The 19,135-nt window shown below is 39.9% G+C and overlaps 2 protein-coding genes across 2 annotated transcripts; both read right to left on the reverse strand.

Annotated features, from left to right (window-relative positions):
• Positions 1 to 10,171: 10,171 nt before the first annotated feature.
• On the reverse strand, positions 10,172 to 17,330 carry psmb5 (proteasome 20S subunit beta 5). Its single transcript, XM_029132097.3, has 3 exons — positions 17,060 to 17,330; positions 15,786 to 16,092; positions 10,172 to 10,800 (listed from the first exon to the last, which is right to left on the reverse strand). Exons 1-3 carry the CDS (start codon positions 17,282 to 17,284, stop codon positions 10,517 to 10,519), a joined length of 816 nt encoding a protein of 271 aa, XP_028987930.1. The 5' UTR covers positions 17,285 to 17,330; the 3' UTR covers positions 10,172 to 10,516.
• Positions 17,331 to 17,503: 173 nt separating this feature from the next.
• On the reverse strand, positions 17,504 to 18,930 carry psmb11a (proteasome 20S subunit beta 11a). The gene has a single exon (XM_055503832.1). It carries the CDS (start codon positions 18,802 to 18,804, stop codon positions 17,809 to 17,811), a length of 996 nt encoding a protein of 331 aa, XP_055359807.1. The 5' UTR covers positions 18,805 to 18,930; the 3' UTR covers positions 17,504 to 17,808.
• Between the last annotated feature and the right edge of the window lie 205 nt (positions 18,931 to 19,135).

Consider the following 19,135-nt stretch of genomic DNA (forward strand, 5'->3'; position numbering starts at 1 on the left):
TACAAAGAAATTATGGAAATCATAACAAAAAGGAGGCAAGTGATCAGAAAGCATGTCCCATGTTAACAAGCATCTTAATGCACAGTCAGAGCCTGCGGTCTTGGCAGCAGACAGGAGAGGGGGAGCAGCTTGGTTACAGAGCCGAGCTAGTCAGACCTCCCACCCTCTCCTCTTATCTGCCGCTTTAACCCTCCATTAATCCCACACAGTGCACTTTAACCCCTTTGTGGCCTGCACCTGCCAAGTATTGCAGTATCTCTCTCCTGAAATTCCTACAAAGGCCATCAGAATGAATCAGGCAAGATGAAAGAGCATGCAGCACTTGGGCTGCCAGATCACAGGCAGAGGAGAGGTTATCTAGATTCAGGATGGAACAAAGCAGGCATAAAAACAAACTTAATTTAGGTCTGTAAATGACTCTGAATTTTTTTATGCAGACTGAAAAATGTTATTAATGGAAATTAACTGTAAAAAAGCCAAAGTTATTATGAAGACTGAGCATCAAATGGCTTATGACCATTTTGACAACAGATAATGAGTAAGGTCCTGAAAAATGTATTTATGAAACAGGAAGTGTTGCCGTGTTCTGAGGTGAGAAAAAACAGGTAAATGTTTTATGTGCTGGGCCAAGAGCAGCGCAGCTTCTATGGAGTAGACACTGTATAAATACAGCTTTACAAGGTTGTGCTGAACAACAATGTGGAGCAGCAGTAAATACCACAACATGCAAGAATACTGGAAGACCATCCGAAGCAATGAGACGGCCCACTACTGCATAGTCAGATGAAGGGTATTGTAGTAACGCGCGCTGTAGGGATTAGAGGAAGGCGCTCAGAACAGCAAGGCTTACTTTGATATGTTTTAACAAGGAGGAAATGGGGAAGAAAGCAGAAGCGATGGCTTAGAAGACGCATCAGGGACATGAACGAAACAAAGCACAAAGAGCTAAAGGGAAACACAACTTTAACAAGGATGGAAATGATCCGTTGCCAACATGGTGCCAGATTCCACAGCACACCATCAGTGGAGTCTGGCCGGGTCAGAGGGACCAACTCAACAGTACTGTATGTTGTGATTAGATGATGCCAGACTTTAGTATTCATCATGCCTTTATTATTATTCTTATGATTATACTTATATATATCAACGCATGCACATGTCCCATACATGCACATCACTATTAAACTGCAGCCTAGTCTGCTGGGGCCATTGTGGGTGCAGTAATTGTCACCACTGCATCCTTGAAAATCAGACATGTGAGAGGATAAGTGTGGTAAACTATTTTAAATGGTGATACTACATCATCGAAAGTATGGAAAACAATGAACACATATGCACCAGAGAGGTAGGGTGATGGTGGAACAAAGATAGAACTTTAAGTGTTTCTGTTCCACTTTGTTTTCCAGCAGCCAGGTGGCAGTGTTTGCCCTGTTTGTGGTGTCACGTGATTTCCTTGTTTGGTTCTCATTTGTAATGGCGGTAACTTGTTTCACATGTGGCATTAGTTTGGTTTGATTCATGCTTACTTATGGTCAGTTTGAATGTCAATTTTAATGATAGTGTGAGTTTTAATATTGGTGAAGACATAAATGTTATCTTTATATTTTTATTTGCATATTTATTGTGTCTGTATTTATTTAATGTTCAATGCTGGTCCGGACATCTGAGGAACTTGATTCCCCAGTCAAAAAATGGAAATACCTTCAGTACAAAATTTGCAAATTCTCGATGTCATTCAGTAAAAAATTAAAGAAAGATCTTAAAAGAAATGAGCTGGACATTGTAAAACAGCTGAAAGATTACTGTGGTAGGCCTAACTCCTCGGACAGTGACAGGCAACAGATTTTTAAATTGCAAACTAAATTAGACGAACTTTACACTCAGAGCCTAAGGAGCATATATCAGGTCCAAAGCCAGATGGATAAAGATAGGGAAAGAAATTCAGCATATTTTTGCAGCCTCGAAAAGAGAAGACAAAAAAGAAATAAGTCATATAAATCAAGTCTCTTCTTGTGGACAATGTAGAAATTACAGATGAAAAAGCCATATCCTCAGAAAGCTTTAGTTTTCATAGTCAACTCTACAGCTATACATTTTCTAGAATAGACTGTGACATTTTTATAAAAGAAATTGCACAAAACGTCCCCAAAGTAGATGACAAATTTAAACAAACATGTGATAATCAACTTTAATCTTTGACGCAGTGATGAGCAGACTCTCTCTTAAAAAAATTCCTGGTTAAGACGGGCTCACAGGGGACTTTTACAGACACTTTTTGGAGGATATCAGAAACTTGCTGTATCAAGTCTTTTTGGAAATTTTGCACCCTGCCACCTACAATGAGACATTGGGTTATAATTTCCATCCCAAAACCTAATAAAGATCCTAGATCTATAGAAAACAGAAGGCCTATTGCATCAAAGAATTCCGTCTACAAATTATTAGCATACATCTTTGCCTCTCGTTTCCAGACAGGACTGTAAGAGCTTGTTGCAGAAAAACAATCTGTTTTTTTAAAGGGGCGTTTATTTCATAATAATATAAGACTAGTTATGGACATTATTGAATACCAGCACCTTATAGAAGACAACGGCTTCATTCTCTTCCTGGACTTCTACAAAGCATTTGACTCTGTGGGGCATATGTTTATTATCACAGTACTGGAAAAATTTGGTTTTGGTAGTAAATTTAGAAACCTGGTTTACGGTCTATATCAAAACATTTAACAGTTGTGTTATTCTTTCAAATGGCACCACCCCAAGTTTCAAAGTTGATGTAGGAATTCCTCAAGGATGTCCTATTTCACCATACATGTTCATATCAGCTACTGAGATGTTCGCCATTCATGTCAACAATTATAATGACATCAAAAAGTTCAACATCTGGGCACAGAAGTCATTATCAGCCAACTAGCAGATGATACAACACTGTTTTCAAAAGATGAGCATCAAGTCCCAGCAGTTATCGAAAAAAATAAAACACTCCAAAGTTTCAGGGTTAAACTGACTAAACAGGGTAAAACTCCTGGCTATCCATGACACAGCTCTGAAACAAATCAACCACATCCCGGTTAAATCCGAAATCCAATACCTGTGTATTTACATTCAAGATGTATTTACCCATCTTATTCTAATGCCATCCCAACTAAAGTAATAAAATCCATCAACCAAATGAACTTGAACTTTATTTGGAGAAACAGGCCTCATTATATGAAAAAGAACTATATGGTCAAATTAAAGATGGTGTCTCAGAGTTATTGATTTTGACTGCCTTACTGGAACCCTGAAAGTAAACTGGCTAAAATCATGGATCAGACACAGCTATTCCTTTTTGTTCTGTATCCCAAATTACTTATTTAGCAAAATGGGTGGCTTACAATTGTGGTTTTTGCTAATTAGTGATTTTGATATTATTAAGCTCCCTATAGCATTGTCAGAGTTTCACTAGCAGGTTTTGTTATATTGCAAATTGTTGTATGTACATAATTTCTCACCACACTGAAATATAATATGGAACAACAGATATGTACTGCTTCGCAAAAAGTCCTTATTTTATGCTGGATGGTTTGGGAAAAATATATGGTGACTGATCTGATGAATAATATAGCCGTAATCTGTTAGATTATGACGAATTCTGTTTCAATCCTCCCATCTCAGAATTTTTAAAAATACATAATGCTCTTCCTCGAGAATTTGTGTTCCTAACAAGGAACATAATGACACACCAAATTATAAAACCACAACACAGTTATTAAATTAAGAACCAAATATACTAAACTTCATATTCCCCCAAAATGCATTTCTCCTATGTAATGCTGTACAAATTTTCTGCTTGGATGTTCACAAATGGTTAAAAAATAAATTCCTGCCCATTATGAGTTTCTTCTCTAAAGATGACATATTATTTGGTGTAAGATTAAACAACAAAGTACATGATTTATGTATTAATACTGTACTGTGTTTAGCTAAGTTCTTTATACACAAAAACAGACTACAGAGATGTCCCCCCAGCTTTGCCTTCTATAAAAACGAATTGTTTTTAAAGATTTGTTCTTTGTTTCCTGTTGCTTATTAATTTATATACTTGTTTTTTTTCACATGATAAATGCTTAGTGTGTTATCTGACGGTGGACATTGGTGGATTTTGGTGGATGACAAAAGAAAATAAGGAGTAACAAGCACGGCTCATCAATCAGGCGGCACATGGACACCAGAGCATCCACATCGTCGTGTTACCTGACCAGTCAGTAAATACACTATAGGCTTTAATTTGGTGATTTCTCAATTACTAATTCCATCTCATTCCTCGTTTAGATCCACCTGCAGCCACTAACGGATTAACCCCCTGACGACATCTCTGCCTCCTCCACCTCTCCATCGGCTCAGACACCTGCCTCAGACTCCTGGCAGCTCCTCTCCTCTTTGGACTCTTTAGCTCCTGATCTGAGCTTCCATAGATGCCGTTTCACCTCTGAGCTCCAGCAATAAATATTGCCTGTTCTGCAACTAGTCTCTAGGTCTAAGTCTGCTTACTCACAGTTTGGTACACAGCCATTTTTTAACAAGTTTTGTTGCAATTTCAACGTTTTTCATCTTTCAAAATCAATTAATCAGTTAATTTAACATAAATGCTTAGTAAAAAAAGGTTGATATCAAAGGTTGATTAAAGGTTGAGGCTGCTGGGCCTCTCTCAGAATGGCAGCATGGTGAATGGATGAGGTGGGGTTAGAAAGGTCTAGCTCAACTCAGCATCTTTTGTAGCTGTTTCGCTGAGTAGCGTCTCGATCACGTTCAAGATTACAGAACAAACATGAGGTTTTGTTACGTCACATTACCAGTCGAGCAGCTTCGTGAGACATTTGTGCAGGCTGGACGTTTTGGTGTGTTAGGCTCATATAGGGGCCAAATCACTGCTCAAGCTGGGATTTTAGGAGGATGATATCGTGTTGTAATTATCAGTAATAGCAGCTGAATTTAAGGTATTAGTAGTGTTTAGTTTATTTTTAAATAGTGATGGGCACGTTAACGCAAGATTTTGTTAACGTCAACAATGCACGTTTATTCCATTACAACATGCACCGAACGTTGCTCTAGTAGTTTTATATTAAAAATGCGCAATACTTTTGAAATTGTTACTGAATGGTTCTGATATTATTGCGTTAATTGTGATTAATCGCAGAAAATTCATGCAGTTAATTCAGTTAAGTAAACCAATTCTTCACTGCTCAAAAGCAAGTTGTGTTATAAATATTTTACATTTTATCAGCAAAAATTTGCAACAACATTTAACATTGATGGTCTATGTCCAGAAAACAGGGAAAACTGAAGTAATGTGTGTTGTGGCTGAAAATGGTAATTTCCTACATGCATTTGGGGACTTTACTCAGTGCTTAGTTACTTAGTGCTCTAAACTAACTAACTAATCATTATTTGGCTGCTTTTGTTATTCTTTCCATTCTGGATGTTCCTAACTCTGAGAATTCAACCCCTAACTTTAGCTAAAAACTCTCCTCTCTCATATTCCTACTATTTTTCCGTAGGTTATACAATGTAGCCAAGTAGACTTCTTTCCCAAGCTGTCAATTAATCCATTAATGTATGTTGAATAGGATGTTAGGCATCTTAATTCCATTGTACATTGTTGTAATGACAAATAAAATCTTATCTTAATGATTCAAACATCAAACCTATTATTTTTCCGCCAGCATCCCTACATCCACTTACAGATTATTTATTATGCCAATTATTATGGTTGTGATGTCCAGGACACTGGACGCCGCTTTTCTCCCATAGGTCATAGAATTAGCCTATTTAAAAAGTTTCTTTAAAAACTGCCAATTCACATAAAATGTCATCGAGAGTTTAAGGAATTTCAAAATACAACTAACCATAACTATCGGATTATACAGAGAACTCATCAAATCCCACTTGAACAAGCACAAGGCAACAGAGGGAAAACTCCTTTTATTGGAAGAAACCGGTTTCAGGGAGGTTGGTCACTTTTTTGTTCATCATTATTTGGTTATTAGCTTAGTAAACCCAAACCTCAGTAAACCCAAGCCTATAAATTTGTGCCAGTTCTGACAAAAAATGCTCAATAACTGCTTGTTATAATTATTGCATGTACAGTACATACATTTCTAGATTTTTATTTGAATTTGTTATACATAATTTGTTATGTACGTTTCATAGTAATAATATTGTAGTGATTCTATTTCAACAATATTGGATACTACAATAAGTTCATTGTACGCCCTGGACAGTGATTTAAAGCAGCATGTGATATCACACATGTACACAACCATATGAGGTGTTGATTATTATATCAAACAAACATCATCTAAGCTACTTTCTGCTCAGACTACATTGCATTTTGCTTGTTGCTGGTATGAAGAATGAAGGCAATCTATTAGTGTCCTGATGCAGACACAGCTGGTTGATGGACCCAGCTGGTTAGTGTAGAGGCTGGCTTGTGAAGTTGTAGCTTCACAAGCACTAGCTTTCATAGTGTTTTAACAAGGCAGCTTAATATCTGATTCATACATAAGCAACAAAACAATTTTGATAGTTAGTCCCGCCTCCCACACGAGAACATTTCATTTTCAATTTTACCTTTCCAACTGACAAAACACAATTTGTCTTTATAGACACTCAACCTAGCACTCAAACTGTCAGCGAAAAAGGAAGCAGGAAGTGATTAAACAGACTGATCTTCATCAGATATTATCACAACTGTATATAATACTGTTCAGCGAGAGCATAAAATGTTGTTCACAGCAGGGTCGTGATGTGTAATTAAACAACCACTTCCACACTTTAGTCCATTAGCTTCTTTTGATAACACTACGAATTCTCTCGTTTCCACAACACTCTTTCTTTCCAATCGCAGAAGCTGAACTTCCAGGAGATCATTACTCATTTCTGGCATTCTCCTCTGCTACAGAAGAGAAAGTAACAAATTATTTCTCTCACAACTAATACTTATGCCAAAGCTATGTGTCAGTCACTTCTGAGCCACTCCCAGCTTCTTCACGTCAGCCCGGCCAACCATCTATCAGTGGATGATCGTCTGTTTGGATGGGCATCATCTGTCATTACCTTCTATCCCTGGGACAGCAACTGAATTACAAAAATTGAAAGTCAGTGAAGAGTCAGGACACTGAGCGAACAGCCTGAATAACGATGTCTGGGGTGGAGAATCAATACCTCTATTTCCCTGTTAGTATTGTCCAGGGGGCAACACTAGCACCACAGGGGACTCCAGTCAAAATGTATAATAGTAAAATGGATGGATGAAGGTGAAGTGGAGGGAGTAATGAAAGGAAAAGGGCTGCGTTCCTCTGTGTCTGGCAGCGTTGTTGCTCGTGAGGTGGGTTTGCAGCTGGGGTCAGCTCTTCTATCAAAAAGCCTGCAGCTTTAAGTGATACTGCCAAAAACAAGACGCACTGTAGTCCTGTATTAGAATTAAAGTGATAGGGAGTCTGCATTTGACACAGCTAATGAGGCAAGTCTCATTGATGAGGACACAATTTCAACAAGGAAGGCTAGAGAAGCAAAGTATACATTTTCAGCCACTGTGAAATGTCAGTGAAAAGAAAAACATTTTGCACTGATACTGTGAAATAACAGGAACACTACATGTTGAACGTAGGTATTGAGAATAAAAAAAAGCTAGGAACCACATACAGTAGGAGTCAGTGGAGTGACCACGGCAGCCACCTTCACTCATACCACCATGTGTTTAGTTGTCATCTCCCTGACCCTGGAAGGCAAAGTCTGGCACTGTTGACAATAAAACAAACAGACAGGCCCCATTTTTACAGTCAGGTGTCATGACAAGGGGTAAACAGCCAACCACCTCAAGCCCCTTGAGCCACAGTCCACAATAATAACAGGAGAGATCATCATCCTCACCATAACATCATCCTTATGATCATCATCAGCAAAAGCAATGTTGGCAGAAGCATCGCCGTAAGTAGTGGAGAGAGAGAAAAGTACTGGCTGAGCCTGGACAGGATCTCTCAATGCACTGCTTACTCTGTGAGCTTGTATTCATTCGTGACACTAACTTTAGCGATTGCCAAAAGCATCGGTGGTAGAGAAGAGTCCTGGAAAGAGAAAAGCTGTCTGGAGTGCAGCAACACTGAGGTAATGACAAGAGTGTGGCTGTCATCACAAAGAACAGAAAATCTACACCTAGACATGGCAACACAGTGGCTGCCTCCTGAACCAGTGAGGAAAAGGATGCACATGGAGAACAAACGCAATTACCGTGAGTTTGTCAGAGCTGGCACACGTGTATAGACTTGGGTTTACTGATAATATGACACCTGGAGAGACTTCAGGTGGACAAGAGGCAGCCAGCCAGGATTCATCACACAAATCAAACATACTGCTCATTTGTTTTTGTCCATCAAGCAAACAGGAATAAACTGTGGCTGTTGGATCATCAGTCATCAAAAACAAAAACCTGTAAAGTGTCTGCCTTACCTTTTGAAGATTTATTTAAAATTCTTATATAGTGTATGTGAACCTTGTAGGATTACAATCAGATATCATCTGGTGTCTGGGAGCCAAGTCACACGTGACCATCAGGCAGATGGTATGATGTGGACATAAGGGTTATTTTCTAGTGTGAAAATCAATGTGCTGGCACCTTTTAGTTTCACCAGTTGGTAGTTTTCATAGCATTCCACCCAATTTAGGAGAAAAAGGAAAGCAATCTTCTTTATTTTGTAATGCCTTCTTGGGGTGCCAGCACCTCGCCCTGAGTGCAAAAGCTTTGTGAAAATATTCTGAAAGCTACTACTGACAATACGTGCTATTCTAAAAATACCTGTTGACAACCCACAATCTCAACGCCAGACACATTCAAGCATCTACAAACGGTGCGCTGCCCACGGCCAAGGTCACGCACACAGACTAACCAGGGTAACAGCCACAGCTGGACATTGGTCCATCTTTGGATGAGTGGATAGATCAGAATACCAGAAGGAGACCAGTAAATAAACATTTACAAGCCTTGACCTGCAAACAAAACATGGCAACCCAAATATGAGCTAAGTGCATGTTTCAGCTTAGTACAAACTGTCTTTTCTGAACACATCTAGAAGCAAAAGTTGCAATTCCTCAACACCTTTGCTCACTAGCGCACAAACATTAACTAGTTAGACGCCATCTGTGTCTACAAATGTGTCGTGTTTATTTGTAGTGCAATCATGCATTTGAAAAACACTAGCTTAACAAAGCTGTTATTTGGCTTATTGCCCTTACTCCCCACCTTTAGATTGTAGCGTGGTCCCCAGCAATATGCGGTGTAATCAAGGCATTTTGTTTTGAGCTGTCTGGTCAAGTCTTCTCTTTATACACTCAGCCTACTACACGTGAATCAAAAGCTCTAAAAGGTTGAACTTAAACGGCAGCAGCATGTTGGTAAGTTAATGGTGTTGCAGCCTTTTGGAGATGGGGAGGACAGGGCAATGTTTACATCCTGAAACCAGAGGTTGGAGGAGAGTTTTCGTGAACCCCCCCCACCCCACCTAGCATTTTATAATTAGCAGATCTCAATGGGCACACAGTCATGGTCACCTGCTCCTATACACAGTCACTCCATTTACCAGGGGCACCATCTCAGACAAAACTTCTCATTTCCATTCATTGATATCCCTTTTCTAATCCATCTTGTAACTTATCACCCGTGAAACTAGTTTTTAACCACAGTTTGAAAGTGCGCTGGCTTCACATGTCTACCCCGTGCCCTTTATTAGTGTTTATGCCCAGCCATAAAACCCACTGGAGGGCACACACTGCCAGCTCGGGCCGTTACATTATAAAACACCATGGCACAGTGGCACACAGCGCTGCACCGTGAGAAGCTAAGTGTGTCAGGGAGGAATTAAGGAATAAATTTCCTTCTTCCAAAGACGTGTTTGTGCAATGTGGAAGAAATAAACATTATCAAGGAGAGGAAAACACGGTTACAACTCAGGCATAATTATTGAGGCTGGCAGTGTGCAATAAAATAGTCTTGTTTAGACAGTGCTACTTGGTGCTAACAACTGCGGCACAAATACAGCAGACAACAGACCGGATGTACATCCCAATTCAGACAGCTTGTGGAGCAGAAGACTGAAATAAAGAATGAACAAAGAAGGACAATAAAGAAGGATGAGTTAATGCGAGTACTTAACAGGTTTTATTAAGAAAGATGTGGTTTCCAGGGTGAGATTTAAATAAAATGTATGTAGGGCAGGCACTCCACTTCTCCCACACTGTATTAGAGCATGTTTGAGTCATCTCGCCCTCTTCCGAAGACCCTTAAATACTCTGTGCAGGCGTGTGGAGCTCATTTTAAAAATGAACTATATAAAGCATTAAGCTAGCAACAAGTCTAAGTAGGTTACAGAAGCGATACAAGATAAATCAATGTGTAGCCGAGTCTGTTTATTGATGTGTCAGCCCTACTGACATTTCAGAACATCTCAAACATCACATACTACAATAAACCCCATTTATATCTATGCCTGATCCTTGTACTGCTGGTGCAGCAAGAGTACGTCATCTTGGGACACCCTGGTCCAGCCGTTGCTGTGAACATGGTACAGGTTGACCTGCCCACCGCTGTAGGCGTCTCGGTATGTGGCCTGGTAAATGGCACGGCGGCCCAGCTCGCAGGCTTCGTCCACGGTCAGGTCATGTCGAAGTCCGCTGTCCATCACACCATAGGCGTACATGGAGCCAGAGCCGACCGCAAAGAGATCACCACACACCCTGTTCCCCTCGGAGTCCACGTAGTACAGCCCTGAGAAGCAAGGACACATGTATGGTTAAGGGTAAAGGGCAAGGAGGCATGAAAGTAACCACCCATCTCATGGCTTAAACACAAAATGAAATTATGGCTGCAACACACAATTAATTTTTGTTTTATTATAACTCAATAGAATCATCAATTCAGGGTATCTGTGTAAAAGTGTGCTTTTAAAAATGAAAAACAATTTTTAAAATAAACCTTTAATATATAAGAGAACACAAAACAAGCAATGAGGTTTTTCCAGTTGGATGCAGCAAACTAACAGGCTGGATGAAATAGTAAGTGAAATCCTAACTGAAAACCAACCCCCCCACACACACACACACACACACTTCAGTCTGTGTCAATGTCAACAATTCTGTGTTTTTCTGTCAATACGAGGTGCTGTGTGTACATTGAGGAATTTTGATTTTAGCAAATGGCTGCCCTTTAACAGTGAAAGATTTAAGGGGGTCTGAATACTTTCTGTACCCACTGTAAATAAACACCATCACCTTCACGATCACATACAGCTATCGTTACTAGGCTGTTTCACCAGTGGTTTTTTTTCTAAATTGTAGGTTATAGTCTTCTTTGTTGTGTTTAATATAAAGTCCTCCCCTTCCTTGGGGATTGGGGAAGTAAACCTACTACTGAAGGTAGATTTGTGCTTTCCACCATTTCACAAGCAGTTGTATCATCTTGCAATCACAATGCTCCATAATATAGGCAGCCCAACTAATCGATAACGGCAGTCCTTAACAACAAATTTCATTATCGATTTTTGTAACATTGATTAATTGATGAAGCTGTAATGAAAAATAAGGTGTACATCCAACATCCAACACCACTACCTTGCTCATAAATAAAAACACTAAGATGTAAGGGCACACCCACACCACATCCTCGAGAGAGAATATGAACAGCTGCAACCTCTCCAAGGCTGGCAGATATGAACAGCTGCATCCTCTTCAAGTAAAACAAAGTCCGTCGCAGGACCTGCTGACGAGGCAGGCCTGGGTGTGCCCAGGGGCCCTTGTCAGGGCCTTATTGATCTCAGCACACACACCAAAAATTAACTATCGACCCACAACCCAAGCAGTACAGGTACAGGTACCTTGCCGCTTAAGAGAGGGGACGACAAACAGTTTGGTCATGTGTGTTCATAAGGACATCAGCACTGTATATTCATCTCCTTCCACACAAACTCCTGCAGACGCATACTTCACCTTCAAGTACTTAAATTATGAGGAAAACATGGAATCCATGTTGCTCGTGAGGGACACAAAAAAAACATTTTGTTCTGTACTATGACACATTTGTTAGGCCACAGTGACGTGTGGCTCCAGCCTGTGCACTCGCCCACTCCCAGCCTGCAGATGATAAAGAAAAGGCATGTTTTTCATAGCTCTTTACAAAGCAAAACTGTGAAAATTACACTGCACAGTGAAACACAGGCATAGAAAATTTTCTAATATCCACTAGCACTAATCTCCCACATTAGAGCACACTTCAAAATGCCCTCAGATTGCATATCCTCACTTGCAGAGCCTCACCTAAACTAGTGACAGTCTATTAGGAATAGAGGGCCACTTTATGAACTAAAAAGCAGGTTAGCATTGCTTTCAACTGATAAATTGCAATTTCCTCAGTTTGTCATTAGCGTGCCATTATAATCACCCTGTGTCTGCCTATGCATGAGGGTAATTTGCCATTCTGAATTATGCCTGTCCCTCTTAAAAACTGTAAGGGACTAGTTGAAAACATAATAGGCGGCGTCAGAGCTGGAAAGGCTGCCTCTTGTGTTAAGTAGCCTAGTTATCGGAGGTGGATGAAGACTCTTGGAGGTCCAAGTATAGAAACAGAACAGCACTATAAGATACCCACATCTATTCCTGGGTTTTTTTTGTACAGCAATGCTTTTTCACTAAACAGTTTCTGCACATTAAACAGTGATGCAAGAAATGCAGGAGACAAATGGTGCTTTTAGGGGAGAAAAAAGTTGAAATACATAAGGAACCATTTTTAAAGCAGAAGGCACACTGCCTAGATTGAGGAACACTGGTGTGGAAGGAGCCTCAGCTGGCTGTCATTGCTGTAATCAAGAGACAGGTGTATAGAAAGAGGGATGTTTTAAAAAGGCAGTATAGGCAGCTGCTGGAATGGCGGTGTTTAGGAGGAGGTTGGTGCATTCAGCAGGCCAGCATCTGTCCATCAACCTCCCTTTAGTAAAATTCAGTGGGTTTAGGAGAGTAAAACTAACATTAACTGGGCAAGTGGGGGAACCACTGGATCAGTTTCATAGCAGTGACAGTGAAACTAACCAAATACGAGTCCTCCTAGCCCAGGTACCAGATCAATAGTCATGATGTATCAGATGTTCATCATAGGCAGCAGCACAGAAAGTCTTTTCTCAGTCAACTAATTTACTCTTCACACCTTCAAAAAAGCACTAAAAATGTGTTGCTTGCCACATATGTCAAAACACCAAGGCATATTTGTCAAGCTGCTCAACATTTTTGTTTGTTTTCTCTGGCATGTGGCTTGACTACATCAGGACAATTAGTAAGTTGACTTTTCTGTAGTCAGTTAATGAGCTTCCCACCTTTGCAATCGATTTCATTTGCATGACATTTACCTCTGCATTCAATCACTAGTATTGTCAGGCCTACGTCAAAGCTACCGTGATTAACTTATACACGTGTCATTACTTTACAATTGATTGCCTGGGATTTAAGATACGTCATTTACATTTGTTGGCCACTGTTGTTTAAACAGACTTCTCCACTTTCGTGACAAACCTGGCGTTGATGCCAGACTGTGTACAGACATTATGCAAGTGACCCAATTGTCCAGGGGTGAGACCCAACGTCCATCATTCTGCCATGCTCTCACTGGCTCGCAGTCCCAGCTTCATTGATTTCCTATTACTGTGTCACAGTGGTAGACTCTTTAAGCACTCCTTCTGTGATGTATGGCCTTGCTCTGCATGGCATCCAAAAAACCACAGCTTACAGTACAAACACAGACTGAGCATAAGAGAGGTTGCAGCATCACCTAGTGGGTAAATCTAGAATCTGTGTCCATGTTACAAAACCAGGAAACTAAATAAATGATCTTTATTGTCCACGAGTTATAACACTTTATCTGTACTCCTCACATTTCACGCTGTTTCTCAGTCACTCGTGCACACACTCTTGCTCAAGCAGATGTCAATATATGATAGAAAGAGCTCAAATCAATAGGTCTGGTTGTCCATAACCATAAATAAATGAAGTAGATCACTCGACAAAAGCTCTACAGGTTTTGGTATGATACTATATAAATTAAAATGTTCATTGCTTCAGCTCTCATCAGTCTCCATTAAGCAAAAAGCTCTCAGCCCTTTCTAAAGGGCTTTACCCAATAAACAATATATTTCATTTCTGATCCAGACAAAAAGGATGAATGAAATTAGCAGGAACAGCAACTGCTAACCTTTTTTTGACTTACCATCTCTGGCTTTGATTGAAATGTTAGCACAAGTCGCTAAAGTAGACCGACAGGCTAACAAAAACTGACATCTCTATGAAGCCAAATCATCTGTTTGCCATTTTATCTTCCTATGTGGAAGAAAATTGCAAACAACAATTAGAAACATTTGAAATACTACAATAAAACAACCAAACTACAAAAGATTCAATTTTTTTCCCACTCACATTGTGTAGGAGAATTATAAATTTTGATTTTTCAGTATAAGATAAGTCAGACTTTATTAATCCCCTTGGTCAAATAGTTTTCTCTGCATTTAACCAATACACAAGCTAGGAGTAGCAAGGAGTAAGCACCTCCCTAATGTTTGTTGAAGAGTCTGCTGGGCCTTCTTGACTAGCATTACGGTGTTATTGCTCCAGGTAAGATTCGCAGGGTTCAAAGTGTGTTAAATACATGGTAACTTATATTCAGGAAATTACGGTAATTTGAGTTTTTGCCACAGGTTTCAAATCATTGAGTGATGATGTTGGGTTTTTATATTTATGCCTTGTCACAATGAGGATCTTCTACTACTGTATAGTACCCTATCACCACACCCGAATGCCATCCCTCTCTTGCAGCAGGTGTTGTATATTCATGGTCCTCTAGGATTTTTAGTTAGTATAAACCCAGAGGCTTTTGTCCACAACGACAGTGTCTGTGTGTTTGTCTGTGTGGTCTACATTCGGGGCAGAGCAGTACACAGTGTACACACATCTCTTGTTCATATGTATTGGCAAAGAAAATATCGGGAAGCGATAGCTTATTCTTTTGCAGCCTCATTAGGGTCATCCATCCTGGATATGTCCAAGGGTATGTTGCGGGACCAGAGAACGTTGGCTGTAACAGTCTGTTTGCACTTAATTTCTATTTCAAAAGGAGCTTATGTCAGCCACAGACATAAACCATATGAACTAAACAAAGCAAGGCAGGGGAGAGTACCCGGCTGCTGCTATGCATGCGCCACTATTCTATTGTATGGGGGCGGGACTGGCATGAATCCGAATCATTGACTGTGGTACACTCAGTCATACTGCTTTCGTGACTTGTGGAACTGTGAAAATTATGATTCAAAAATGTTACATTACTTTCAAGCATTTTCAAAGCACAAATCTAAGCTTTTCAAACCTTACAATGGTTGAAGAGGCAAGAGGTTTTTCTTACAGTTGAAACTCAAAGACAAAACATAAAAATATTTTAAAACATAGGAGGAAAATCCTTAAATAGAAAATATTTTACTAATATTCTAAAAAAATCAATTTGAATATTAATTGAGAAACCCTCGGCTATCAATTTATTATTAATTTATGTATTTTGTAAGCAATTTAATATCTTTCGAATAGACATTATATAATTTCACATTAGACATTGAGACAAGGGAAACTTGCTCATTGAATGTGAGTTACTTTAACGAGTTTTCAGATTATAAACATGGTTAAATGCACAACTATATTAACATATTATGGCAGACAAGATGTATTTACCTGGGCCTCTTTTGTCCCAGCCACACACCATGGTTCCCATGCTCAGTCCCATGCCCTTGTACTGGTATACCATGTTAGCAAGAAGCTTGGAGGCAGCTGCCACAGAGATGCGTTCCTTGTTCCGAAGCTCATAAATGCGGCACTGGCGTGCCAGCAGGCGCTCCCAGAAGCTACAGTCCGCAGCTCCACCAGCCATGGTACCAAGGAGGTAGGGGTTAATTTCAATAACCTTCTTCACCGTCTGTGAGGCAATGTAGGAACCAGCTGTGGCCCGGGAGTCCACCGCAACAATAACCCCATGCTGAAACTGAAGGCAATAGCAGAGGAAGAACATTCAGGACTAAGTCAAAAAATAAGTGACTAATAAGTTAATTCCTATTCTTGTACTTAATGGAAATGAGTAGTGCTAAAATTAAGACAATAGACCTCAAAAGGTGGATTTTCATCAGAGCAGCGCCTACTACCATAATCAGGGTTTAATGAATTTCATCTTTTCTTTATATCAACAAATGATTTGAAAAATATGAACCTGCAAGAATATTGTTTACTATTCAATGCTGTGCTTCAAACTGCCAAAGTAAAAAACTAAACTGACTGTTCACTGTAAACAGCAAGATGTCACCCAGTGTTATTAAAGAACAATGGGTTTCTGTGATAAACAAACAAAATTCATTTTACGGTATAATTAATTTGTAACCCAAAATGGACCGTTCGTTCATTATTTTACCAGGGCAGCTTGTACCATTGTTTAAGCGGAATGGAACGAAAAGCACTTTAACCGTTATTACGACTAAATTGAAATATTTTGCAGTTTCTTTTCTTACACTTACATTATTCTCCTTCAGACAGAATTATTCTCCATCAGAATCTTACTCGTGACAATGGCCATTACTTATCAAATATGGCATTATTATTATGTGCCAAGATATAATTCCAGAGCATGAATTCAACAACTGATGTATTTATGTGATGGCAGAAATAATTTAAAGGCAAAGATGCGTGTTAACGTCCAAAATGTACTACTACTAGAGATAATCTTAACAATTACTAAATTAGTTTTGCAGCCAGAAATATTAAATATGAGAAACAGTTCATCATCTACGATGATGAAGCGTTTTCTGGTCGCGCTAGCATGTTAGCTAATTGAAGAAAGCTTTAAAACAACATAATCTATTCGTGGTGATGGAAACCTCAGTAATCAAATCCTGACTTGACGACTAAACAGGTCTTTAAATAGCCCCCGACTGGCTACATTGCAGTACACGTAAACTTACTTTAAATGCCAGAGTGGTGGTTCCATGCAGAAACTCTATTTTCCTCTCGACGCCATCTTCGTTCGATGGACACAGCTGGTTCTTGATAGAAAAACTGAGACTGTCTCTAGGCTTCGCATCAAAACCCACATCGGCCAGGTCGGATTCAGGAGCAAATGCAAAAGGGTGACAATTGTTAACAAAAAAATCCGCACAATCACTCTTCAACACACTAGCAAGAGCCATCTTAGAATGAGGTCAGGAAGCAACTCCCGCCGCAGAAGAAAAGACTGTTTATTGAGTAATTCAAAAAACGCACAGCGCCCCCTATGACCTCGGCGGTGCACCGCCTTACCGCGGTGCTGCATTATCTTAGAATACATGGCGTAATAGAGTAGCACATTCAGGTTTCTACTTCAGGTAGGATAAATTGAAAAACACTTGATGATGTTCTAAAGACGTCCGGTAAGTGCCATTCAAGCCCTTTTTACACTCATTTGCATATGGTCTACATTTGGCACACTGTTCTGCACATCACTGGTCATTGTTTACATTTCAAAGAACATTTTTATATTGTCTGTAGTCTATTTTTATTATTATTATTATTTGTCATATTCATCATCTTAATATTTTATTTAATTTTTATTTTTTAGGTCACAGGCTCTTCCTTTGACTTCATACCACACAGTATGACTAAAATCAGAATTTTGTACACATAAATGAATCACTTTATCCAGAGACATTATATTCTGTAACCCTCTTATTTTCAGTCATTTAATTTTTCTTCTTTCCATTTCTTGATAATACTCCTCCTTTAGGTTCTCTCTTTGTCTTTGTTGCCATCCCTGGTCTGTGATGTGGAAGAGGTCCACATTGTTTCCTGAATAAGCATCCCTGTGAGTGGCTCTGAATACAGCCTCTCTTGCCAAGGAAATGGCCTCATCTTTACTCATGTTCCATCTCAGTCCTCTATCTAGGATTCCGTAAGCATAGGGAGAACCTGATCCCACAGAAAAGAGATCCCCTTGTAGTCGAGCGCCATCACTACACACATAAATCAGCTTAGGACCTTTGTTAGGGGATGCAGAACATGCTGTTGCAGTAGCATTAGCCATACTGACACCAGCTGAGGAGCCAAGTGAAGAGTATTCTGACCTCTTTGTACACTCAATGCTACCTGCTTCATTATCCCAACCACACAGTGTAAGAGCCACACACACATTTGTCCCTTTGAAGGGATGCAACATAAATGATAGGAGCTTAGCTGCACCATGTATTGGCAGTCGCCTTCTGTGTCGCAGTTGGTAGAGTCTGATCTCTCTGGCCAGAATTCGCTCCCACAACATGCAGTCTGCACCGCTTCCAGAAGAGGTGACCACCAGGTGTGAATGAATAGGTGTAATCTTATGAACAGCTGGGCAGGCAACCAAACCTCCGGCACTGGCCCGGGTGTCTGCAGCTGCAATGACCCCACCTTGGAAGATGAAACCAAGAGTTGTGGTTCCATGGGTGAGAGGGAAAGGCATGTGAACTGTTCCTGAACGGATGGCTTGGGAATAAGGCAATGAAAGTCTGTGGTTGGAGGAAACGATGTCAGGTAAAGCTGGTAAGAAAAAATTTAATGGAACTCGACAATTTGTTTGCAATCCAAAGTTGTGATAGCGAGTCATGTAAAGAGATGCAGCTGTATCTTCAAAGGGTGAAGTACAAAACCACTTGTGATGTCCTGGAGTGACCCCAATATTGCAAACATCTTCTAAGGCCATTTCGTTCAATTGCGTTAAACAGACAGCTGTCCCTTGGTCAGAAAATCAAAATCAATCCAGAAGACAAAAAGTACCATTCAAAAACAGGTTGAACTAGGTCCATCAGGTATCAGAAGCCGTGCACATCCACTGTGTTTTGGGACCACAGTCACCTCACATTCTCGTTTTGCTTTTATAGGCATTGCAACTATGACACCTTAAGCCACGCGTGTAGCCCAATACTGTGAAAGTGATACACATGGACGCCACTTTATGCAAACCTCAGATGTTTTCACATTCACTCGTCAATGGGCCAGTGGACAGTATGTTCAATGAAATCATTAAGGAGGAC

Source organism: Betta splendens, chromosome 17, assembly GCF_900634795.4.
Source record: "Betta splendens chromosome 17, fBetSpl5.4, whole genome shotgun sequence".
NCBI lineage: Eukaryota > Metazoa > Chordata > Actinopteri > Anabantiformes > Osphronemidae > Betta > Betta splendens.

Excerpts from the sequence above, each read along its gene's own strand:
- psmb11a (XM_055503832.1), bottom strand. The coding sequence starts at position 18,804 with ATGGCCTTAGAAGATGTTTGCAATATTGGGGTCACTCCAGGACATCAC.
- psmb5 (XM_029132097.3), bottom strand. The coding sequence starts at position 17,284 with ATGGCTCTTGCTAGTGTGTTGAAGAGTGATTGTGCGGATTTTTTTGTT. Across the intron at positions 16,093-17,059 it reads CCACCACTCTGGCATTTAAA|TTTCAGCATGGGGTTATTGT; the intron begins GTAAGTTTACGT and ends TATTGCCTTCAG. Across the intron at positions 10,801-15,785 it reads CTGGGACAAAAGAGGCCCAG|GGCTGTACTACGTGGACTCC; the intron begins GTAAATACATCT and ends CTTGCTTCTCAG.